This window comes from Haliotis cracherodii, unplaced genomic scaffold (assembly GCF_022045235.1).
Source record: "Haliotis cracherodii isolate W230 unplaced genomic scaffold, xgHalCrac1.p SCAF_5, whole genome shotgun sequence".
Taxonomy (NCBI): domain Eukaryota; kingdom Metazoa; phylum Mollusca; class Gastropoda; order Lepetellida; family Haliotidae; genus Haliotis; species Haliotis cracherodii.
The window spans coordinates 64,903,590-64,929,827 of record NW_027266308.1 but is presented as its reverse complement, the minus strand read 5'-3'; the positions used below and the strand labels follow the sequence as shown (position 1 = coordinate 64,929,827).

The window sequence follows — 26,238 nt, the reverse complement described above, 5'->3', positions numbered from 1 at the left end:
TCATCTGTGATTAAGGGGCGGTCGTGTAGCCTAGTGGTTAAAGCGTTTGCTCGTCATGCCGAAGACCCAGGTTCGCCTCCAGACATGGGTTCTGGTGTCCCCTGCCATGATATTGCTGGAATATTGCAAAAAGCGGCATAAACCATACTCACTCATGTGTGATTTTATAATTTGATATAAAGTGATATGTTCATTAAGTTGAAACATAATATATCGCATGGGGATTTCTTGCATACATTTATCATTATAATCAAGTGAGGATTTTGATAAAAAAAATTATGGTGGTGCAAATATTAGAAGAATTCAAGTGATCAACAAACATGACAAATCCTCACTTTTTTCTTTAAAGTTATGTCAAATGGAAGCTAAAATTGAAATGTTCTCAATTGTGATTTTGTTTGCCATTCTATTAACATGATTAATCTCATTCTGTACCTAATATTTTAACCCCCTCACTGTTAACCCCCTTGGTAATCATAGTATGATTTTTGTTATCAACAATATCAACATATTCCAATGAATATACTAGTGCTAAATGTTTATGTACAAGGGAAATTATATCCGATATTACCATGGTTACTGTACAGTTGGTAATTATAGTTGTTTTTTACTTCCAGACGATTAATGATATTGTTCTGTGTATGAAATATAAACATTGGAATATTATGGATGCTATGCTGCCCAAGCAATAATAACATAATCATAATTGTTGAATTATTTATCCTGCTTTAGTTTGTTTTAATTATTGTTTTGAAGAATTCATTGAATCTGTGCACATTTTGAGTTTTTCTTGTTATTTGTTTTTTGAACATGAGGAATTTCTTACATATTTAAAAATTTATTGTATACAAGCTTTAAAGGGGTAAAATCTACTATAATGTTTTGTTGACTTGGCTCTATAAAGATTATTGCACAGTGTCTAAATAATAATTTTGATATATAAGAGAATATTAGTGAATGAACAACTTGATGTTTTCATCTAGGGTTGATAAGTAAACTAATTCTGAATAAACTTTGAATCCTTATATAACACAGAGAAGACTGTTCGGGTGACTGGCTAAGCATCTTCTTGTCTGTCCTTTCAGCATGGCTTACATCGGATTAGGGTTTGTGTTCCTGGTGATCGCACCCTACCTAGTCTACAGCCAGGCCAGTGGTGTCGCCGGGGAACAGCCAGCCTCTCACCAAGTCAGTCAGTGGACAGACTTCTGGTTGTTCCGCCTCGGAGTCAACATCCTGGGATATGCCACCATCTTTGTTCCAGGAGCTCTCCTCATCAGCTACTTGCGGAAGAGCAAGTACAATGAAACAGCAGGTAGGCACAGAAGTTCCATTCTTTTCTCCCAGGTTTACTTTGATATACCAACCAGTGTTCTTCAAAAAGTTTGCACCTATAATTATAACAAATATGGCAGCTCTACTCTGATCTGATTTCACTGGTTATGATGCCTTGTCTGACGGTCTGTTATCGATTGTTGTTCCGTAAGTGGTCAGTGTCTACGCCCTGCAAGAGTCTTGTCTTTCTCCCACACAATATTGACTTTCTGTGTTATAACTGAAATAATGATGAGAATAATATACCTAAATCCAGTTATTTAGTCACTTTCACAGAAGTGAAATGTCTGTATTTACCATGTTTACAGAGGAATAAGAGTGTTTTACGTTGGAAACTTGATTTTTCAAGAGTATTTGATGCTATTGATACAAAAAATGATTCCATTATCCCAGTAATGTTAGAAAGTGTATTTGAAAATATATATTATATAGCAGGGTCCCTATATTGCTTCTAATCCTTCACCTTGTATCCTGCAGGCCCTGGATGCTTGTCCAACTTCACTGTGTTGTGTGTGTTCGGGAAGGAACATGAGAAGGCCAGCTTGGAGGAAGGTCAACAAACTCAGGACAAGTCGGACCCTGGGGGATCAACCTCAGTCAACCAGGGGCTGAAGCTGCTTTTCTGCTTCACTGGACTCCAGTTCTCCTACCTCACATGGGGCTTGCTGCAGGAGCGCATCATGACATTCCAGTATGGCAAGACGGACACAGCCGAAGGAGAGTACTTCAAGAATTCCACCTTCCTTGTGTTTGTCAACCGAATTCTTGCCTTCATGATTGCAATTTTGGTCATCTTCTGTAAGAAGCAGCCCCCTCATACAGCCCCACTGTACAAATACTCCTACAGCTCGTTCTCCAACATCATGAGCAGCTGGTTCCAGTACGAGGCTCTGAAGTATGTCAGCTTCCCAACACAGGTCCTAGCAAAGGCTTCCAAAGTCATACCGGTGATGCTGATGGGGAAAGCTGTGCAGAAGAAGACATATGAATACCACGAATATTTCACAGCTGCTTTGATCTCTGTTGGTGTCAGCATGTTTCTTCTCACCAGTGGCGATGCCACACGAGACAAGGGAACAGTGACGACCTTCTCAGGCGTCATACTATTGGTAGGCTACATGTTGTTTGATAGTTTTACCTCCAACTGGCAGGGGGCGCTGTTCACCCAACACAAGATGTCCTCCATACAGATGATGGCTGGTGTGAACATGTTCTCCTGTCTCCTGACGACTGTGGCTCTGATTGAACAAGGCGGGTTCCTGGAGTCCTCAAGCTTCATGGTCCGCCATCCTGACTTTATATTCCACTCAGTTGTCCTCAGTATCTGCTCTGCTTGTGGGCAGCTCTTCATCTTCTACACCATCGCCAGCTTTGGTGCCGTGACATTTGTGATCATCATGACAGTGCGACAAGGTTTGGCTATCCTGCTCTCGTGCATGATCTATGGCCACCCTGTCACAATCTTAGGAGCATTTGGCATTGGTACAGTTTTCCTAGCTCTCTTCTTACGTATTTATGCAAACAAGAGAAAGCGGGATATGAAAAAAGCACAGGCTTCTCAGTCGCAACAGCCAGGAGCGGTCACAAAAGTATGATGCGGATCAGGACTGCCATAGAAGGAATCCGATATTACTCAAGCCTGATGCATTTGTGTGCCAGGACAATGGTGGGATGTATGTATGCCTACAGTTATGCATTGGGCAGGGGGTGTGTCCAGGAGGTAAGAATATCATGTGGGAATCTGTTTTGGAGTATAATCTTTGTTCAAACCCTGTACAATACTTTGCATACTGTGTTGAGGATCAAAGCTTAATTTATTTCCTGAAACCTTTCTGTGGAGGAACAAATGGACAAGAATACTCAGGACGTGAGGTGGTGGTGGTGGACTCAAGCTTATTTATGTGATCTGTCTCTTCTGGCACCAATCTTAACTACTTCACTAGTCATGATGGGTGGTGAAACCTGGGGCTGGGGTCTTTGGATGCTTTCTGATTCAGTAGTGATCATCTTTGTGTTTGGTAGCCACAAATATTGAACCATGCAACTAAAGAAGGTTGGGAAAAAGCACAGTCACAAATTAAGAGATGTAGAAGAGTTGGTCAGCTATGGCATCTGTTGGTCAGCAATGTCACGTGCTGGTCAGCCATGTTGTGTGTTGGCAAGCTATGACGTGTTGTCAACAATGTCATCTGTCGAACATAATGAACTCAAATTTATGAAAAGTTGAGCTATCACATTGTTTGAAGCCAACAATAACCATTGGTGCTTCAGTACAACAGTAATACATTGTAGTTGATTGCACACACATCTTTCTGGTGATCTTCACAGGGCACTGGTCATAATAGTGTATTCAATGCACCAGTAGGCAGACACAGCTATAAACCACAGTATTAGTGATCTTCCTTCAGTTGAGCTTTGATCAAACATTAATTAAGCAAGGGTTGGGTGTCATGTCTGCATCTGTTTATTTTATTTAAAGAATATTTTGTTATCTTCATTGATCTTAACATTGTGTGTACCATGTGTCCACTTCATTGTCTACTTCAGAAATACTGCAAGCATCAACTTTGACCACTTGGTGATTACAACAGGCTTGAAGTCTTAACATTGACAAAATTAACTATTTCAATTGTTAGCATGGTTTGAGCAATTTTTAGTATGAACTTGATCTTTATCATTTCAATGTTTAAAGAAATTAGAAACTTTAATTCAAGTGAACAACATGGTAACTGGCATCACATTTTCTATTCCAGTTTAAAATTTGAATATTTAAACTAGATGTTAAATGTCACTTTCAAATGATTTTTTTTTAGTAAAAAATATTTAACATTTGACTTCAATAATGTTTGCGTTTATGGAACTATAAGCGTAAGATATGTTGTGCACTCAGTATACATTGTCAAAACAATAATAACTTCAGAAACCGTATACAACACTATGAAATCAATGACATCGTTCAGTGCAATAGTACAACACAAGCTCCTCCCATTTCATTATCAGCCAATCAGGAAACGATTGTCTGCCTTATGTTTTTTTTTCGGCTTATGGAAACAAACGCTAAACTGTTAGCCAATCGAATGCCAAATGAATCACTTGCAACTTCTTCATACGCTTTAAACTTACTAAAACAGTTGATATTGAAAGGATGGAAAAACAAACAAAAACCTGATAATTTTGAAGACCTTATTATTTAGCAAGACTACAAATAAGTGTTCATATTACACTGCCTGCAGTCAGCTTCCCAAGGCAAGGGAGGTAACTGACTATAAAAGTGGAAACTGGATTGTTTTATGGTCAGTTAACTCCCTTGCCTCGGGAAGGTAGCCTGGGTGTTCACAGTTGTTCTCAGCTGCAGATCCTGTTGTGACTGGTACGTCATGTACATGTTATATGTATCATATACATCATATATATTATTGACATATATATTTTTTGTACATTACGGCATTTTTTTTTAACAGCTGTGAAAGCTGGTTGTAACGTGTGTCATGAATAATAGCACTGAGCACATGCACATGCGAGAACAAACTTGGTATGGAGGGTGAGAGTGAAACAAGGACCATAGTGTGGACCTGAATGGGTGTGGTAGGTTGCTTGGAAATGGTGGCATACAAACGTATCCCACTTGTGCTTGTTCAGCTTCACTTAAAGGTAATAAAATGTACACAATTCAAGAACACCAGCTGCTGTCCTTTAGTCAGTGACCATCTATTTGATATTCTAGGGGGCCTGGGATTTTATCGAAAAAGACAAATTGTCCCAAAAAAAATCTTGAAAGAAATAATTTTGCATCAAACTTGAATAAAATCAGGCTCCTAATTTAAAATGCAAAAATATCTGGTTTTGTTGCTGTGGCTGGAAAAATATCTAATCTCGATACAAAATCCCAGCCCCAGCACACACACCCCCCCCCACCCCACCCCCCGAATTTCAAATGGATGATCCCTAACCTATATGTAACTGCAGTTACGTTATATGTATTAAATGTAATATTGAGATGCAGTATTTATCATGTTTACATGTGCTGACACTCAACAGCTGTGTGCATGGATGCAAAAGTTATGTTCTGTTGAGGAGTTTAAAGTTCCACTTTGTTTGTTAAGCCAGTTGGATTACAGCATTTACTGTTATCTTTTATCATAATTGTCCTCACCATGTCCTTGTTACTAACATGCCAGTCTGAGGAGGGCCTTGATCATGTTACTCAAAGAAAGAAATGAGAGATTATGGACTTTTTTATACCTGTTTTACAGATTTTGGAGAAAATGTTCACAAATGAAAAATGTGAAAAATCAATTGATATGGGAACGGAAGTAACTCTGGTCATGTAACTTGTCAAGTTTCTTCCTCTACTTCGTCATTTCACTCGGGGACCAACCACATTTTTTTTATTTGCGACCAATATTGGATTATTTTCTTTCTGTAAGTCATGTTATAACAACAGTCCGATGCATGTTAATAGAGTGACAACAATTCAACAGTATTATCTCCTTGTTATGTTGATGAAAATCTTCCATGTATGTCTGAAGGCACATTAGGCCAACACCTTGCCATTTATTCCGATTTAACGAGAAACGATTTCTCTAGGCATGAAAATAAGCACCTTTGGCAGGTAAATTGTAAATTTATTATTTAGGTACAAAATAAGGATTTTTTAAGATGTTTCACCTTTAACATTGCATTCAATAATGTAACCTCAAGATGTAATATGTCTTCTTTGAACCGGTCCTGTGAAATACAGGTCAGCTTGACCAAGCCATCACATTAGTATATTACTACTATATTAACATAAAGTAGGAAAGTTTTAATTCTCATTTGGGAAATTTTCCTGCAGATATTGGGCCAAATACCGGCCTCTGAGCCATTCTAGATAGAGCCTTGGTCCAAACTGATCCTGATTAACACAATACAAGAATGTGGTGGTGAACATTAAGGAAAAGGAAGAGCTTTGGCTCGAAAAATGCTACTTTTGGGTGTTCATGTATTTTCTGGGAGATTCCAGATGCGGTTTGTCTAGTTATATAGACATCACGAAGATCCATATTCGAATATTCTCTGTATGTTAAGAGACTTAATACATTAACACCTGCTTAACTTCAGTGGTGGCGTGGTCATACAGATGAAATCCTCAAAGGATTGTGATTTAGTTTGGAGACACAAGTATACACATAAATATACGCACGAAAGATCTGATTTATTCCACCAGAGCACACTGCATTATATATGTCATTATTCAAATGGAACTGGGTCCTCAGACAACAATGCAACACTGAGTGTTTCTACAATTATTCTTCACATACTCCTCATTGTATAATGTTCATTCTTTTGTTCTGTAAGAACTTCACCATTGTTTTAGACATCACCCCTTTTGACTTCAAAACTCTAGGAACATAAAGTAATTTCTCTACATTTTATTCCACCTCTCAATTTCTCATTTGATTAAAATTGACATTCGGTGTGTATCCCAATAACTCCCCAGGTACTCAATTCCATAAATAAGTCATTGTCAGCTTGTTCCTATATTTTCTGTTGGTGGAATAAATCACGTCCTATGATCTCAGTTCAATAGAGCGTCATCTTGTGTATGAAGTATGAAGGCCATGGCAGAAGCAGCTGATCAAGAGTCCATGTATTCTGTATTGTTAACTGGTTCAGTGAGAGTGAAAGTATAGAATCTCTATCTACCTGACTATTACTCTTCTGACATACTCAATAGATATTTTCCACTAGGAAAGTCAGGGATGCACTAACAGCTATCGTATATGTTAACTAGCCGTGACAAATGATTATATAGACCTCCTATTAGGGACTGGTTGTTTATTATATACCGAACAAAGATAATGAATATTTTGGGGGATATTTTTTCTGTAAAGAAGATCGAGCACACAATTTCATCAAATATCCCCCCCCAAATATTCATGATCCTAACTTTGGCAAAAACACAGGATTTGATTTACATAAAAAAATGTAACCTTGTTGACAATGCTTTATCTTCCATGTTCTCATTTCCAATTCAAGTTGAAATCCATGACAAGATATTTTAACGAACTGGTGATTTTCTTTTTCAGAAAAAACTTGTATGTGATGCTTATGTTATAAACATTGGGGTATACATGTTTATGTGGAAACATGTCATATAGCTTGTATGTACAAGATGTATGTCTGTGTAAATATAACAAATTATGGTAATATTGAAATGGTTTGTTGTATTTTCCATTTACACTGTCGACCAAAGTTCAACCTTGTTGCAGACATCTGAAGTAAGTGAGTATGGTTGTATGCCCCTTTTAGCAATATCACAGCGGGGGACAGACATCTGAAGCCATTTCAATAAATTATTCTCGTATATTCCTCTCGTAGGTGTATCACAGATTAAGGGAGGTTTGTTTGAAATTTACTGAGGTGAGGCATTTCCCAGCTAGAATTATGTCATGCTGCTCTACCACTGTCTACAGACTGGGAAAAATAAATATTCTTTGCATGGAGGGTCTGGTCCCACTGATTCTGAATATCAAATGAAACTGACAGCCTGGATCCATGTGATGAGACAAGTCAGGTGGCAGCTGAGGTTGTTTTCCAGGCATAACCCAGGCAAGTGCAGCATGTATAAGTGATATTTAGAAGCTGTAGTATCAGTGGGTGAGTGACCCTATGTGGGGAATCAAAACCAGGCAGAAACCATCATGTCATCCAAAGAATAATGACATTGACATCCAGAAGTTCACTCTGTTCATCTGTGCAAGTGTTGTCCATTTTCTGTATCTCGGAATCATCTATGTTGGAAGCTTGATTGTTGTTTCACGCCGCACTCATTAATATTCCAACTCGATGTCAGCAGTCTGTAAATAATTGAGTCTGTGCCAGACAATCCAGTGATTGACATAATGAGCATTGATCTAAGCAATTGGGATATGATGACATGCATCAACTTGACAGCCTGACCACCTGATTCCGTCTCTCCTTACAATAACCTTAGTCACATGGGTTGCTGAAGACCTATTCACTGCCCGGATTTCACGGGTTCCTATGTTGAAAGCATGAGGTATTATATCATTCTGCCTGACTGGATTTCAAGAACAATGATGTATGTTTTCTCAAGGTTTTCCTACATGAGCACTACAGTGTTGGACACAGACCCAGGAGTTGGACTGATCTAGAATCCTCTTCTCTGTTGAGCTGACATATGGAACATGCCAGCCACTCTCACTCTCTTGTACAATGGTTTCATTGATGTGGGGGAACTGAAATAGTAACCAACAAAATCATACACTGACCATGTTTGTGTCCAAGGGGAGTGAGTGAATGTCGTTCAGTGTCACTGTCCGCATTATTCCAGCTACATAACAGCAGCCTGCAAATACAGGCCAGTAAACCAGCAACTGAATACATGACCTACTATTTAACACTGCACTTAGCATTATTCCAGCTACATGACAGCAGCCTGTAAATACAGGCAAGTAAACCAGCAACTGAATACATGACCTACTATTTAACACTGCACTTAGCATTATTCCAGCTACATGACAGCAGCCTGTAAATACAGGCCAGTAAACCAGCAACTGAATACATGACCTACTATTTAACACTGCACTTAGCAATATTCCAGCTACATAACAGCAGCCTGTAAATACAGGCCAGTAAACCAGCAACTGAATACATGACCTACTATTTAACACTGCACTTAGCATTATTCCAGCTACATAACAGCAGCCTGTAAATACAGGCCAGTAAACCAGCAACTGAATACATGACCTACTATTTAACACTGCACTTAGCATTATTCCAGCTACATAACAGCAGCCTGTAAATACAGGCCAGTAAACCAGCAACTGAATACATGACCTACTATTTAACACTGCACTTAGCATTATTCCAGCTACATGACAGCAGCCTGTAAATACAGGCCAGTAAACCAGCAACTGAATACATGACCTACTATTTAACACTGCACTTAGCATTATTCCAGCTACATGACAGCAGCCTGTAAATACAGGCCAGTAAACCAGCAACTGAATACATGACCTACTATTTAACACTGCACTTAGCAATATTCCAGCTACATAACAGCAGCCTGTAAATACAGGCCAGTAAACCAGCAACTGAATACATGACCTACTATTTAACACTGCACTTAGCATTATTCCAGCTACATAACAGCAGCCTGTAAATACAGGCCAGTAAACCAGCAACTGAATACATGACCTACTATTTAACACTGCACTTAGCATTATTCCAGCTACATAACAGCAGCCTGTAAATACAGGCCAGTAAACCAGCAACTGAATACATGACCTACTATTTAACACTGCACTTAGCATTATTCCAGCTACATAACAGCAGCCTGTAAATACAGGCCAGTAAACCAGCAACTGAATACATGACCTACTATTGTTTGTTGTTTAACACTGCACTCAGCAATATTCCAGCTATATGATGGCGATCTGTAAATAATCAAGTCTGGGCCAGACAATCCAGTGATTGACATCCTGAGCATCGATCCATGCAATTGGGATATGATGACATGATCAACTCAGTCAGTGAGCCTGACCACCGGATCCTGTTAGTCGCCTCTTATGACAAGCATAGTCGCCTTTACAACATGCATGGGTTGCTGAAGACCTATTCCAACTTGGACCTTCATGGGTCGGACCTACTATCAGTGTGTGACATGACACTAATACAGCTGTCACACACGGTGTTGAAATACCATCTCCAACTTGCCCGACCCAGTTTCTGAGACTGCCATCAAGCAGAATTCTGCACTTTAGATGTCCACAGACGACTGAACCACCCATGCCCCACATATCGTAGGTCTGGTGTGTTGAATAACATATTGAATATACCCATCAATAAAAGGACATCAGAAAAGCACGTTCACATTGGACAATCACATTTTGACAGCATATCAGTGAAGGGACACGTGTACACTTCAAAGATTACTTCACAGGGCATGTTAACAACATACATGGGTAACACATTTAGAGGTGAAATTGCCAGAACAGATCACATAATATACCTGCCCCCAACCAGCCTGAAGATATCATGTTTGTTGTTTAAAGCCGCACTCGGTAATATTCCAGCTATATGACGGCGGTCTGTTAATAATCGAGTCTGACCAGACGATCCAGTGATTGACATCATTAGCATTGATCTACGCAAATGGGATACAATGACATGCATCAACCAAGTCAGCGAGTCTGACCACTCGATCCCTTTAGTCGCCTCTTATGATAAGCATAGTCGCTTTTCATGGCAAGCATGGGATGCTGAAGACCCATTCTACCCCGGATCTTCAAGGGTCCTGAAGATATTAAACATGTACAGGACACCAACCAGAAATTCCTTCCCATCTGTCCAAGTGATCTGACGTGACCACTGCCATTTCTCAAACGTCTCCTTCAGTTCAGGTCCAAGCAGGCTCTTGTGGTCACGCATGAAGTCGCGGGAAACGTAATGACAGGCCTTGCCGCTGTGTGCAGCCGCATACAGCACAAACGGGTCGTCCTTGGAGCTGGCAGAGAACAGGAGTGTAGTTACAAACAGTTCCCGTTGTTGAGGGACAAACAATGACATTATTTGAGATGATTGCACTAGATTTTTTAAAGACCAGACTGGCACTTGGAAACTGAATCAGTAGAGGACGTAACATGAACGCGAGACGGGACCCCATGATGCATACAAGTGACTACCTGACCCAATCCATGATCAGGAAACCCCCGGGACGATTAAATCTCACTTCCTGAGGTCACACTTAAGTAGGCTCTTCATTGTATTGGATACATTGAAGTACCATGGACCACACCCATCTAACATACAAGAGATGTCATGTGTACATATGGCCACTGTGTAGACATACCTACTACACAAAATACTCATCAATTAGCATCATTTATCAGATTATTGACTCAAACATAACTTTACAACTTCTGCCATAATCGAGTGAGTGAGTGAGTTAATATTGGTTTATGCCACTTTCAGCAGTATTCCAGCAATATCATGACTGGGGACACCATTGTACCCATGTGGGGAATCGAACCTGGGTCCCCGGCGTGATGAACGAACGCTTTAACCACCAGTCTTCCCGACCACCCCTTCCATATTCGACATGATCTGCTCATGGCAGATATGGAAAGATAAGCTGTTGGCAGAACAAAGGACGGTTGTTATCTTACGTTTTTTCTGTGAAGAATATCTGTGTGTGTGCTTGTAAGTATGGAATGATAGACTTCAACTTTCCCTGACTTCTTCGACATATCAGCAGAACCTTCGCCCTTCGCTTGACGGCAAAGTAGTCGACAACATCTTTCAGGTACTGAAAAACATTCCACACACTATGGCTCATCTGGATCAGTGTTACAATAATGTGTAAGTTTGGGTGTTACACTATCATAGCTACGTGTCAACCATATCACAGCAGGGTTGGTTGGTTGGTTTGTTGTTTAACGCCACACTCAGCAATATTCCAGCTATATAACGGCGGTCTGTAAATAATCGAGTCTGGAACCAGACAATCCAGTGATTAATATCATGAGCATCGATCTTTTGGGATCGATGACAGGCATCAACCAAGTCAGGGAGCCTGACCACCCAATCCTGTTTGTCGCCTTTTACGACAAGCATAGTCACTTTTTACGGCAAGCATGGGTTGCTGAAGAACTATTCTACCCCGGAATCTTCACGGGTCTCACAGCAGGGGATACCAAGGATAGGCCTCACAAGCTGCACACCATGTTTAAGGTAATACAAGAGTACTATCTGAATACTGAACAAGATACAACTCACCTATAGTTTCTTTGAGAGGTATTTAGCAGTTGGAATACGATGTAAGGATAAAATATATAGAGAATCTCACCCGAGTGTCTTTTGATATCAAATATATCAACACAAGTTGATAAAAGTGGGAAAACTCCGAGGCTTGCCGAGGTTTTTTTCCACTTTTATCAAAGAATGTTGATATATATGAAATCAAAAGACACTCAGGTGAGATTTTATTTATCATCCAACATCATTCTTCCAACTTTTTCAGTTTGTAAAAAGTAATAAGCAGTGTCTTAAGTGTAAAAAGTACTGCTAACAGCTTCAATAGCAGAGCCATTAGTGATGTCATTTGATTGTGACGTCATGGTAACCATTGATGTCACAATGGTCTGCAAAGCATTGTGATGCAATTTCATTGCAGCGATATCTACAATGTAGATATCGCTCGATCTCACCCAAGCATATCTCCTGTGGGAGCCAGTTTTGGATGACACCGAAACATCACTCCTAACCGAAATAAAGAAGTTGTTCATCCATATATCTTATCCTTACATAACTCACCTATAGATTGGAAGTTACAGCTCACCTGAAGGTTGAAAAGTCAATTGTAAGATGTAACAAAACACCCCCCAGATTGTAGTGAGTGAGTAAGTTGAGTTTAACATCCACTTTGAACAGTAGTTAAATGTATATCACAGCATGTCAGCTCAATGTGGGAGGAAATCCCGAAGTGATGCAGGTCGCCATTTACCACAACCAAAACCTTTACAGAATGAGGTGAGGTGAAATTGGGTTTAACGTCGTGTCCAAGATTATTGCACTTATATCGCGACTTGCATGCACGTTTGTGTGTGTGTGGCTGCTTGTAATAGTCCGGACTTATGCCGATTTATAGTGCTAGTTCACTGAAATTCCATGCCGCGGTTTAACATGAATACCCCACTCAGACACAGTATACTGACTCTGAGCCTACCAGTCCTTGTTTTAGCCCATAATGCTGAGCGCCAGACAGGTTAACAACAAGTACCATCTTTTAACGTCTTTAGGTATGACGCGGCCGGGGATCGAACGCTGGACCTTCCGCTCTACCACGGAGGCAGTTCTTTACAGAATGAAAGCTGCAAAGCATGTATACACTGTAACACAACTCACCTGTACTTTAAAGCGACCGTCTGTATGCATAACACTCAGAGTATCGATCACAACATCAAAAGGAGCATGCTTCTTCAATAACTGTTGGAAGCTTGTGATTTCTTCTGGTGATGATCGTAGATAAGCATTGTCCTGGAGTAGAGTCTTCTCCAAGATGGCGCTCTGCAGCAACGCAAACTTGTCATCGGGCAGCTCAAGCTTTTCCAACAGAAGGTCACATGATTTGCAATGTCCACTGAAACAGATTTAAGGTTTTTCTTAAAATACACTTTTCTGTGAAATGTACAATATTGATAAAACAACATGCTTCACCAATCCTATGGCAGCCACATTGAAAATCAGGTTTCAACCTCCTGAATCTCTGATACCCATGATAACATTCCCACAAGGTCATGACCAAAGGACAATATCATCTTAATTATTCCTCAATATGAACAATACGTAATTACAATGTTTGAAATAATTTCAAAACCCAACAAGACAGTCGGGCAGGTGACCCATAAATGCTGCCTGCCCATCTTCAAAGCTACCTGCCTGCATTTAGACATCATAAATATTGAAAAACACCAAAAATAAGAGACAAATTGCATCTTGATTCAGCTGAAATAATGCAAACAATTACTTGAGGTGAGGTGAAATGGGGTTTAACGTCGCGTCCAAGATTATTGCACTTATACAGCAACGTGCATGTACGTGTGTGTGTTTGTGTGGCTGCTTGTACTAGTCCGGACTGATGCCGATTTATAGTGCTAGCTCACTGAGATACCATGTCGCAGTTTAACATGAATAACCGACTCCGAGCCGACCAGTCCTTGTTTTAGCCCCTTAATGCTGAGCGCCAGACAGGGTAACAACAAGTACCATCTTTTAACGACTTTTGGTATGACGCGGTCGGGGATCAAACCCCGGACCTTCCGCTCTCCAGGCGGACGCTCTACCACTAGAACACAGAGGCGAACCACAATTACTTGAGAAGCTATGAGGAGTTATGATATAACTGAATAAATAAGTAGTCTGCCAAATAAAAATATCTGCCAGACAGTCGGCCATGTGGAGGAAAAGTTACCAGCCACAGGCAGGCAGGCAGGCTGTTATTTTGGATACTGGGCAAATAGGACAATTTCCTGTATCCCTCAGCCCCTCTCAGTCCCATCTTACTCACCTGGGAGATACACTTGTCTTTCTGCACTTGTACTTGCCACCGTAGAACCTGAAACAGATCAACCGTATCACTGCCATCTCTGCAGACAGTATAACAGATAGGTTGGTATTTATTATATCAATGTTGTTGCAGGACATGTAGTCATCCCACAGATGACATCCTTACCTTGTCAGCGTGCTGACAGGTTAACCTCTTGGGTCATGTGGACAAGGCGTCCAACTTCTGATCAGAAGGCGGTTCAAATCCCATCACTGAAAATTTTATGTGCGCCCAATGTTGAGGGTGTCATCTGCGAGGTGACTCCAAACCCTGCTACAACAAGCATGAAACACTCATATCCCTCACCAATATGACATGTCCAGTTGTGTACAAGGCAAGAAATATTGAAGGTTCTTCAAGATCTATGCCGGAAACGAGCACTACTGTCAAAAGCGGGCGAAGGAAACTCGAAAAATAAAAAAATATAAAATACCAAACTATTAAAAGGCACCAGTTTACCACTAGACCTATTCATGTGCCAAGTTTGGTGAAGAAATATTATACAGTATTCAAGATGTGTTCCATGTTTGGGGATTTTCAGTCTTAAGTAAAAGTCGTTGCCATGAAAACTCAAAATATAAATTTAAAAAAAACACCAAACTATCAAAAGGCACCAGTTCACCACTGGACCTACCTATGTGCCAAGTTTGGATAAGATATCTCTCATCGGAAATGAAATGTGACGGACAGACAGCACCCATTCCTTTATTTCCCTTCCACTAATAATAATAAGATAATTACCTATGGAAATGCTGCATTAACATATCTGCAACATCCTCACTGAGCTGCCAACGATGCTTCCTCATATACTCAAACAGCATGAAGACACTGATACCATAACAAGTGTTTTCACAAAACTTAAAGAACATCTTGTAAAGATCATCCGACGGAGATTCTCCTTCAAGCCCAAGAACATCCAGCAACTCCTGCACTTTACCAATGTCTCCATTTCGCAACGCTGCCATAATCACATCATTGTACAAGACGGTTTTTGAATGATTTAATTCTTTGGCATTTTCAATCCATGCTACACAATCTTTCCACCGATCTGTGTGAGAGAAGCCGTGGACCAGATCACTCAACATAACAGTGCTACTGAGAGGCGATATCTCAAGCATCTCCTCATAGAGTCTGTACAGCAGATCCTGCTCGCTTCGGCCAGACATCTGCCCACACACACTGATAAACAGCCCCAGGGTGGTCAGATTGGCCTTGCTTCTCTTGCTGTGAATATAACTAAGGTAACTCTTGGCCTGTTCCATGTTGCCTGACTTTAAAACATGACTCATGCACAGAGTCTCAAAGGTCTTTTTCATGGACGGATTCTCGTCAAGGAATTTGTTTTCCAAATCTTCCCAATCAGTGAAACTTGTCTGGTATGATGGGTCTAAAGTTTTTTGTTTGAAGTTGTCTAGGGCTATGGTGGTCATCTTTCCTCGAGAGTTATCTGCCCATCTTGAACATGAGGTGAAGGACACAGACTTGTGGTGTATCAGAAAAGGGCTAGAGCACATGTGAGACACATCCCTCAGGAATGTTTTCTCTTTCCACTGACATTTACCTGTATAGCTTGTGGGTTCTCCACAATGTCGATATGAACGTATACTGCAAATATGTTTGGAAATATTTGTCACTGATAACGTCCAAGGTCGTCTTGATATGCTGAAGGCTAAGGTGCCGATGTTCATTGCAGTAATTTTCTCTCAGGTCTAAAAAAGAAGAAAACAAAAGTTCACACAGTACAGTGTTCTACTGACAAACCACAGAGTGAGTGAGTGAAATGATGCTTTAAACAGGATTGAGAAGTTATCATGAAAAAAGTAACTTTGTTAAATATTTGTCCTAATCTGAAACTATGAACACATCCAGAGGAGGGGGGGGGGGGCTGCAGTGCTGCACATCCACCCTTTTTAAAGCATACTAATCAGGTTGACATATATACAAAAATATAATTTAATAATTTGGTGTTTTCAACCAAATTCACAACTTATAGACTTATGTTTAGCAAAACAAACTCAATTTTCCCCCTAAATTGTTCCCATTTAGGTTTGTATTTTAAGTGCATGCTCTGTTTTCTAAACAGCTGTGCACCCCAAATTAACCAAAAAATCAGTATCCACACTTGTTGAATTACAGGAATACAAAGTTTCGACATCATAGGCAGTGATCAGCATTGTGGCGTCAGAGTATTACAACTTACCACATTCTCTTTAACCTTCAGGTGACCTCAAAACATGATAACAAACATGATTTCGAAGCACGTTGCTTTTGCAATGTTTCCTGGTAGAACATCCCAGATAGGTTAATGTTAAACATTTTTCGAATTTATGCTCATTGTTACTTAATAATTGCTTTGAAACTGATAGCTAAAAATTGGATATGATTCCCAACTGAAATATTGCAAAGTAGTTGTCATTATACACCGATTTAGGTTTGGGATAATTCAGTGATATACTCCGACTGAAGTATAATACATGTACTTTGATTGGCGTGTTATACCAACATTTGTCATTGCATGGGTAATAGCTAAAGCTAAAACATTAGAGGGCATGGGTGGCCCAGTTGTGTAAGGCGTCGTGATTCGCTGTGCAGAGTTGCGTCACTTGGGCATGCCAGAAACCTATGATTGGGGGTACGAATCATGGTTCGCGCCGATTATGTTTCTAGGTTTGTCAGCACCATATCTTTGTTTGTGGGTTTCACCGAAGTGGTAAACGTCGGAGACCTACATCACTCCGGGTTTCCTCCCACATTAAGCTGACACGCCATGATATAACTGGAATACTGTTAAAAGCGGCGTAAATCCCAACTCTCTCACTAAAACATCACATCAGCAAAATTCAACCGAGCGAAAACAGACCCTTGCCCAAAGCGAAAACAACTACTACTGTGAGGCAAAAACATCACCTTATTTTTATTTTACTTTGTTTTTTTAAAAACAAGCGGTAATGTAATTAAACTCAGAGGTTCACATGCAAATAAAAGAACCTGTGAAATGTTACACATATTTACATTAAAATTATATATCCTTTACTAATATTTACTCTCTGATTCTGATTGAGAGGCACAACTAAACTGATGGTGAAACATCACAAACTTTGATGTTTTAAGTACCTTTGGGGCTTTACTCTGTTTAGCCCAATCACAAACTAAAACTGTATTCAAGATGAACGACATACTGCAGGATCCTATCAGATCATAATACACAATGTCGTATGCATGTTTTCAATGTTACTTTATATTTTTATTTTTTTTCGTTTGGCCATCTGTACCCCTTGCCAGGTGATTTTGGTGACGTGTTGTTGAGGTGCTCTTCTAATCTGCGCCCCTGTTACCTCCAACTTGTCAAAAGTTGACTTTCAGTAAATGTTCGGGCGTAACTCATTAACAGTCTGAGCATGCATGACTGATCCCTATAACAGTTCGTAATATCGACGGATAACACTTACCAAACAAATAAATGTGTGTTTTATTTCATTAATAAATGTATCGTAAACAAAGTTCGTTCGAGTCTCTGTAAAGCACATGTACACGAGCTCTCTACATCGGTGTTTCAATGCATTGGCAGGTGCTTGGAAATATCGCGAGTAGCAGCACGCACTGTCATGGAGCACAAATACACTTCCGTTTTCACTGCGACCTCTATATTTCACTAAAGGGACATCACTCTAATACCAGAAGGGTTGTTATTGATTTCACGGCTGTACAACATTATATTATAATTTATAATGCAGTTCGGTGTTATCTCGTCCGTAATGACTCAGTTGTCCTCAATACTTGACTAAAATGTCACATTATATGAAAGCTTCAAAAAAATCTTTTTCAAGAAATGCTCAAGACTTTATTATACGCCCTCTCCTTCGGCAGAGGGAAACTGGTGAGCTCTGTGATCTGACAATCAAGCTGAACGGACGGTGCTTCAATGGCCACAAAGCCGTTCTGGCACTATGGAGCCCATATTTTCTGTCCATGTTCACTTGTGACATGAGGGAACGCCTGACAAGGGAACTTGATCTGTCAGAATCGTTAATTTTAGAAAGAGATGATGTGTTTGGAATCGTCTTAGACTACATGTACACAGGTTCTATAACGTTGACCACAGACAATGTTGAAGACATTGTCAAAATATCAGATTTTCTTCTCATTGATGATGTGAAAGAGTATTGCAGGCAGTTCTATTTAGATCTTGGAAATTTGGATCTAACAAACTGTATACGGCTTAAATTTATTGCAGAAGATCATAATATGCCAGAAGTTGCAAAATTCGCACAGAAAATGATCGAATCTCGTTTTCATGACTATGTTATCTATCATGAAGAAATGTTAGACTTGCTCCCATCATGCATCTTCAGACTACTGGAAGATTCTCGGGTTGTTCAACACACCAGCTACAATGAACTCAAGAGAGTTGTACAGCGCTGGATTGATTTTGACCGATCTGTTCGGCAGCAATACCAATCTGACCTCATGACATGTGTGAAGTCCTGGATATCAGACTATGCAAATGAAGCGTCTTACCTCGGACGAGAGATGTCCACCAGTGATATTCTCCGGAGATCCATGGAGGGATCCTTAACTACAGCTTCTGCCAGTGCTGAGCCTCCAGATGCAGGTACAGATTTCACAGCAAAACGAGACAGTGAGAGTCCATCAGACTCGGGTAGCCAAGTGTTGTTGGCAGTGGTGTGTAACCAAGGACTCAAATTCATGAAGATACTAATTTATAGTTTCCAAGATCAAAAGTGGTACCAGTTCCCTGTTTCTGGAGAAAAAATGTTGCATTACATGCCAGTTCGCCAAACTGTATGCAATATGGTTTTAAATGACAACAAACTTTTCATGTATCTCTGCTCAAGCTTTCCTTACCCAACAGATATGATGAAGATCAACATTCTTGTGACAGATCTAGTCTCTGGTCAGCCGACTCTTTTCTCATTCCGGACTGTGGACTTTTACAACCCGTGTTACAGGACTACTCTCACAAATATCAGAACAGCGCCACCTGTGATGGTTTCTTGCAATAACCAGCTGTTTGTGCTTGGTAACAAGGAAGGAACTGGCCACCTGTTTATGTGCAATCTTGCCACCCACCAATACACATGCTTTCAAATACCAGGCTCACGATTCATCAGTTTAGGCCGAGCAACCGTCAAAGACGACCGTCATATTTACATGTGGTTCCGTCACCGCACAGGACCATCTGAAGAGTTCTGTATCAAAAAGTCAATAGGTTTTGCAGTGTTTGACACAAGAACTAAGATATTCAGCTCGTGGGAATTGCCCCCGCCGGACATTTCATACGACGACTTTGCTAAACCGTATGTGATGTGTGTGAGGGAGGGTACAGTGTTCATCTACCATCCAGGGCAACCTGCTCTTGTCCTGGACGAAGTCCGATCCAAGTGGGTCACATCCATCAGGAGAATCTCTACCCCTCATCCTGACTTCATTGTTGATACTCCGGCATATGGGTTCCAGCTTCTTGTGCCCACAAGTGAAAGCATCTTCATCTTGAACAATGAGTGCCCCTACACAACATCGCTTCATGAGGTGTCGGAGAAGTTCCCCTGTTCCATGGCTCACATTCCTCCTCCCATTGACCACATCTCGGTGGTTGCTGTTGGATCTGTACCCAAGACAATGATGCAGTCACTTGACAAGTGCAGTCGCTATGACGATGCCTATTCCAGTGCACTCCATGTGGCCATGCAGTATTCGGACGGCGACTCCGATGACAGCGCTGCATCAAACTACGAGGAACAGGACTCGGAAAATGACTATGAATATGATGAAGATATTTATGACTATGATTATGATGTTGAAATTGGTTTGGACTTTTAAGATGTAGGAAGTCAATCAAAGGTATTTTGAGACAAGCTTTAATTATAGCAAAATATTCTAATCCTCAAGACTTACATGATGAAAATTATTTCAAGTCTACAGTTGGTGACTCAAAGTTCATGGATTAGAAATATGAAAACAGTGTTTCCAGGTCAAACATATTTTCATAAAGCATAATTTGAAAACCTAAAACCAGTGTACTTCCATGTGAGTCAATAATCGACATTAGCAAGCTACACTTTTTCATTGACTCTATAGTGACAAACTAGTATTATATACAACACACAAATCCTCTAGTTGTAGTCATGCATGGTCAATTGTACAATGGTCTGTTTTCTTAGGACATATTTTTTAACATTGTTTAAGATATTTGCATAATAGATTTAACTTATTACAAATATACATTCTGTACCTGAGGTACTGGTTAGTTTTACAGGTGAGGTGACGTCTTCATGCTCTGTCTATTAGCATTTCATTGTTGAGATTGGAATTGAAGATCTGACATTTTCACTACCTATGGGAGTCAGTCAGGGCATTGGGTAATATTCAGAAGCGTCAAGGCCAGTATAGATTAATGATAAGTGATTAGGAGGCATTTCTTCAGGGTCATTTTGTTTTCTTTTTTTAATCCACATTTTTTGTGTACAGGGTCTTGTTATTAAACAGCGAACGAAAGAAGACAACCAGTGACAATAAAATAAGACTGTGTATTTAATTCCAAAGGCAGTGCTGACAGTATGTTCCATGAATTTGGAAACCAAACTGTCTTGTACATAGTGTACCATGATAGTAAAGGAAAGATAACTCTAATTGAAGACTAAGATCTAAAATGTAGAAAATTAGGAATGATTGAATTCAGAACTGGGGGAAAAAGGCATTGAGGTGGTATAGAATATGGCAGGCAAGGATAATCAATAATTAATTTATACTGGCCTAGTAATATATTGGCAGCATTATCTTCCTTCAAACTGTTGACCTCATCATTTGTTTGTTATATACTGTTCACAGTGAGAGATGCCAAATCAGGGCTAGAGCTGCTATAGACAATATGTCTGTTGTAATAAATAATGTATGGTTTCATTGTTCCCACTGTGATATAGCAACATTATTGGTTTATGATTGTGATTGTGGTTTATATGTTTGTGCACCTGTCTTTATATATTAGAATACATTGGAATGTTTCTATGACAGCATGAATGTTTCTGTGTAACTATGAAGTTGATCTCTTGCACAATACTTGTGTGTAACTTGTGTGTAGCTTGTGTGTAGCTTGTGTGTTGCTAACACTGACATTGTTGCATCAACTTAAGGCCAGACTCCTTTTTGTTTTTTTCTTTACCCAAACATTTAGGTCAGTAGGTAAAAAAGTAGAAACAAAAATATTCCTAGGTCAAATATATTTTGTAATTACCGCAAAATGTTAAGAAGGTAGAAGGGTGGGGTGGGGGAGGGGGTAAAATAATGTAGGGGTCGGAGTTTTTAAGATAAAGCAGGTTTTAATGATAGTAATTTAGATGATTTAATTATATTGATAATGGCAGTAAATGAGGTGGTGTTTTAAACATTTTACTCATTTTAGCACACTGCTTTTCATTTTCATTTTTTTTCACATTTTCATTTTTGTTGAGTCGGAAGATTCCTAACCATATTTAAAAAAAAGTCTGGCAGAAGTGGTATTCTTTTGTGTTTGTATAAGAAGCTGAAGATGGTCTCCCAATACTTGTGAGTAACTTGCTATGACTGTATTGTCTTGTGTCTCAGAACTCAAGGAAGCATTCATCAAGTTAAGTGGTATCCGTTGTTTGTGTAAGAAATAGAACCTGCTGTTTGTGACTGATTGATGAAGATACCGCAAAATACATTGTGTCACTGTATGTTCTCACTTGATGGTGTTGCTATGGTTACTGGATGTCGTGTGACATGTACCTTATGAAGTGTAACTGGAGTTTTTTCTGTTTGATTAAGTTAAGATTCACCAAAGATACAGGTATTGTATCTTGAGGTCATGTATCATGGTATCAATACAAAATAATGCATCCCTGTTGTTTTAGCATGTGTTGGGTATGAAATTGAATTCTAAAATACTATTTTCTTATAGTATGAGCAAGACAGTTTTCCATTTTCCATTACATATCGCTATCATACCATGCTATCCAGATGCATATCCAATGACAACTATATGTGCTGTGACTGCTGTAGATGAGTTGATGTTGTCAGAGGTCTCAATATGTATACCGTGTATACAACGCTATCAAAATTTGTGAGCTGGTCGGTGTCTGGTGTCACATATATGTAAGCCCATCATACCTGTTATCAAATAATTGGTTCTCAGACAATAGCTTTTAAAAATATGGTGGTGGCGGGCGGGTTTTTTTTTTTTTGGGGGGGGGGTGTTCAAACTACATGTAGTATGTAACCAAATAAACAGTTGTGTACCCATATAAACAGTAGTGTACAAATCAACCTGCAAAAAGGGCCTCCCTACATAAATGTATTCCTTGATGAGTAAAATACTGGAATACAGTATTTGACTACGGTTGGACTTTTATTTAAATGAAAATAAAAACGAAACGTGAGGCAAACTTTATGATGATGCGGTCGGTGCCTGAGAACCAAGACTATTATTATTTTTTAGCCTGATGACATCATACAACTTGTGTCTGGACATTTGCATCAAACCAAAGCACAACAAATTCATTAAGACTGATTTTTCCCAGTCCAGACTACCAGTCCCAGAAATAATGTTATCTTATCTAAAATATACATCAGCAAAATAAAAACTTTATTCCAAATGGAGCTCAGAACAATCTAGACTTGCCAAATCATTCAAGACTGGAGTTGGGATTTCAATTTTTCAGTTATTTTTCAAAATCTGGGAGACTTGTTTTTGTCTGGGGTGGTCTGTAAGCAGGATCAGTAGATATAGTGTTTGTTGTAAGCATCTCATCTACATATTCATATGACCTCCTGCATTAGTCATCAGTTGCAGTTGTTTTTCAACTGAATACATGTTTTACACTGTTACCATAGTTACTGATTTGGGATAAACGTCAACTGCTGATTTGTTCCCCACAATATGTGGAAACTTCTTTTGAAAATGCTTGTCATCATATTCATATGGCTAGTTATTGTTTTCTTAATCAAGCTTTTGAAATAAGATGAAAACAAAAAATACTGACAAGAAATTTTGAATAAGCATGCCTCAGTCCACCTTTTTTTAAATTTAAGAAGAACAACCAACAGAAATAAGCCTGTATGGCCTCTGTGATGTGTAATCACCGATACACTAGTCCTGTTCCATGACCATGTACATCAGTGCAGTGTTTTGTCTGTACCTCTACCGTCCTGTGTTGCAGCTTTCAACCAGGGCCCATCAGTCGTAACTGTTACAGATTGAGCATAAGTTTTAAACCTTCATTTTAGGTGAGTTGGGTTTAATGCCATGCTCATCGGTTTTTCTGTTACGCCATGGCGTGCCAGCTTTGTGAGACGCGCCAAGGACACCAGCAATCACTTTAGTAAACCCAGGAGCATGGGTGTAGTGCTTGCAAGGCTGACAATCAGCTGAGTGTGCAAACTCAACCTACAAGCATTAGGTCGTGAGTGCTGAGGGGACACAATTTACCACAAGAGTGATGACCCTTTAATACACTGGCCAACGACACCTGCAGTTTGAACACTAAAAATATGTTTTCTGCTTGCATATCATTCAACATTGTAATCAAATATTTTGTATGATTGAATAATTTGTATGATCAAATAATCTTTTACTGAGCATCTTATCAAAATAGCTTCACAAGGGGAGATAACTGAGGCAGCTTGGGCCTTTACAAGTGATTATCACACTTAACACTGTAGAAGCACTGGTGGACCCAGAGGGGGTTTCAGGGGGTGTGCATGCTCCTTTTTCAGACACCTTATATGTTCACTGCACCCTCAGTTAAGTCACTTTGTCACTTGGGTATATGTGCACCCCTCTTTTCAAAATCCTGATCTGCCTCCGGCAACTATCTGCATTTGACTGCACATTCTCAAATCTCACTACACCCAGCCATAGAACTGTCGGGAGAGTTTTCAGTCCTTTTCTGTTTGTTTATGCTGTTTAACATGTGGTCATGCCTGTCTTTAAGAGGAATCTCATCTTGGGGATCCACCCAAACTCACCTTTTTTTGCCTTTTATGATGTTCGGTGTGAGAATGTTTTTGAGGAATTGGTTGCTTTTTATAAAATGATAACAATGCAGTGTACTGCAAGGACAGCACTGTATCCTTGATTTCTGTAACATCTGTGTTGAGACAATGTTATCAAGTAGCTCAATATTAGACCTGTTCATGTTAAGTTGCTTTTTATATATTTCTGAATAATGGCCATTTTACCATAGCCTACAGCATAATATGCTAGATCAGATTGTTTCTTAACTATGAGTCCTGAACTTGTTTTTGTTTCAACCATAGTACATCAGCATTTTCATCAAAATACTTTGAGATGGAGCCATTTTGTCTACGATCTCATTAAAATCAGATCTTAGTTCTCGCTATAGCTAAACAAAGATCTGAGGACATCCCATTACGGGTCACGTCAGAACTACCTTTCATCCGGCCAATCAAAGCGTCGCTTACCAGATCATGAAAGTGACAGTTTAAATGTGTTGTCTAATCATGCAACCTCAAAAAGTTAACACGGGGTATTCCGATTGACAGTTATGGCCCATACGACTGATTCTGTCCAAATTATCGTCTATCTCTCGCTTCCGCGGGATAAACATTTGAACGGAGGAGCTGTTGCACAGTACGTGGGAAGCACTGCCATACAATCGCAACCATATATTAGACATTCCGGAATGTTCATTTGTTCACTTGTTCATTTTTCAAAGGTTCAATCGAGAACTGTGTCAACAAATTTTTCAAGCGAAGTCTGAAATGGAAGTCGCCAGGTTGAAACGAGTGCCGTAAAGCTCGAGAAAGCTGCTTTCTAATTGGCCGATGTCGACTTCTTGTTGGTTGTTTCACTGGTCGGTCAAAGTTCGCGAAAGGTCGTTCTGACGTGACCCGTAATGGGATGTCCTCAGATTTTTGTTTAGCGGAAGTGAGAACTTAGATATGATTTTACTGAGATTGTTTTGTCTATTATTCTGAAATTGTGCTAAAACACCCTTGGACATGATTTCATCTCACATTCTATTCCTACACAACCCATATTTCAGATTCACCATATGTACAGTGCAATGTCAATGCCCCTTTGGGGATGGGTAGCAAGTTTCTCTTAGGCATCATGATTTACTGTGCAGAGTTGTGCCCCTTTGTCACGGCAGACTCCAACGATCATGGGTTTCATTCCCAGATTCACACTTACCGGGTATATAGGTTTCATGGTTTGTCAACACAACAACCATGCTTGTTGGTATCACCACCGTGGTAAATATACTGCTCAAAAGAAGTTAAAGAACACCCGATTATTTCATATTACTATAGTTACTTCTCAGAAGCAGCTAAAGAACATCTGATTCTTTCATAAAACTATAATTAGTTCTCAAAAGAAGTAATAAAACATCCTATTCTTTCATATTAGTATAGTTATTTGTAGTAATATGAAGGAATCGGACATTTTTTTAACTTCATATGAAATAATCCAGTGTTATTTTCTTCTTTTGAGAAGTGAGTGAGTGAGTATGGTTTTACGCCGCTTTTAGCAATATTCCAGCAATTTCACGGCGGTGGACACTAGAAATGGGCTTCACACATTGTACCCATGTCGGGAATCGAACCCGGGTCTTCGGCGTGATGAGCGAACGCTTAAACCACTAGGCTACCCGACCGCCCCCTTTTGAGAAGTAACTGTAGTAGTATGAAAGAATCAGGTGTTCTTTAACTTCTTGTGAGTAGTATATAATTGAGTACTTTGGTGGCATATGCAAGACCTGCATCACTTCAGCCTTCCTCCCTCATGGTGG

General features: G+C 39.7%; 3 protein-coding genes across 8 annotated transcripts in view; 2 read left to right on the top strand and 1 right to left on the bottom strand.

The window, feature by feature from the left end:
- The window catches only part of LOC139442103 (adenosine 3'-phospho 5'-phosphosulfate transporter 1-like), a 28,977-nt gene extending 23,735 nt beyond the window's left edge, over window positions 1-5,242 (top strand). For all 6 annotated transcript variants that reach the window (XM_071222902.1, XM_071222901.1, XM_071222900.1 and 3 more), the window contains 2 exons: window positions 1,086-1,315; window positions 1,813-5,242. In XM_071222902.1, the coding sequence (XP_071079003.1) occupies window positions 1,087-1,315; window positions 1,813-2,930 (1,347 nt within the window). In that variant the 5' untranslated portion in view covers window position 1,086 and the 3' untranslated portion in view covers window positions 2,931-5,242. The remainder of the gene's footprint in view (window positions 1-1,085; window positions 1,316-1,812) is intronic.
- Window positions 5,243-6,631: 1,389 nt separating this feature from the next.
- LOC139442101 (mitochondrial ribonuclease P catalytic subunit-like) lies at window positions 6,632-17,931 on the bottom strand. Its single transcript, XM_071222899.1, has 7 exons — window positions 17,896-17,931; window positions 15,188-16,155; window positions 14,408-14,455; window positions 13,246-13,480; window positions 11,508-11,647; window positions 10,669-10,846; window positions 6,632-8,576 (listed from the first exon to the last, which is right to left on the bottom strand). Exons 2-7 carry the CDS (start codon window positions 16,132-16,134, stop codon window positions 8,430-8,432), a joined length of 1,695 nt encoding a protein of 564 aa, XP_071079000.1. The 5' UTR covers window positions 16,135-16,155; window positions 17,896-17,931; the 3' UTR covers window positions 6,632-8,429.
- Window positions 17,932-18,146: 215 nt separating this feature from the next.
- Window positions 18,147-20,747, top strand: LOC139443083 (kelch-like protein 2). The gene has a single exon (XM_071224015.1). The coding sequence runs from the start codon at window positions 18,233-18,235 to the stop codon at window positions 20,285-20,287; it is 2,055 nt and encodes a 684-aa protein (XP_071080116.1). The 5' UTR covers window positions 18,147-18,232; the 3' UTR covers window positions 20,288-20,747.
- Window positions 20,748-26,238: the final 5,491 nt, after the last annotated feature.

What these genes read in the sequence shown, in the direction of transcription:
- LOC139442101 (XM_071222899.1), bottom strand. Translation starts at nt 16,134, where the DNA reads ATGAACATCGGCACCTTAGCCTTCAGCATATCAAGACGACCTTGGACG. An exon ending in AAGACAAGTGTATCTCCCAG is followed by an intron (nt 13,481 to 14,407) that starts GTGAGTAAGATG and finishes AATCTGTTTCAG; the next exon opens with TGGACATTGCAAATCATGTG. An exon ending in ATATTCTTCACAGAAAAAAC is followed by an intron (nt 10,847 to 11,507) that starts GTAAGATAACAA and finishes GTTCTCTGCCAG; the next exon opens with CTCCAAGGACGACCCGTTTG.
- LOC139443083 (XM_071224015.1), top strand. Translation starts at nt 18,233, where the DNA reads ATGTCACATTATATGAAAGCTTCAAAAAAATCTTTTTCAAGAAATGCT.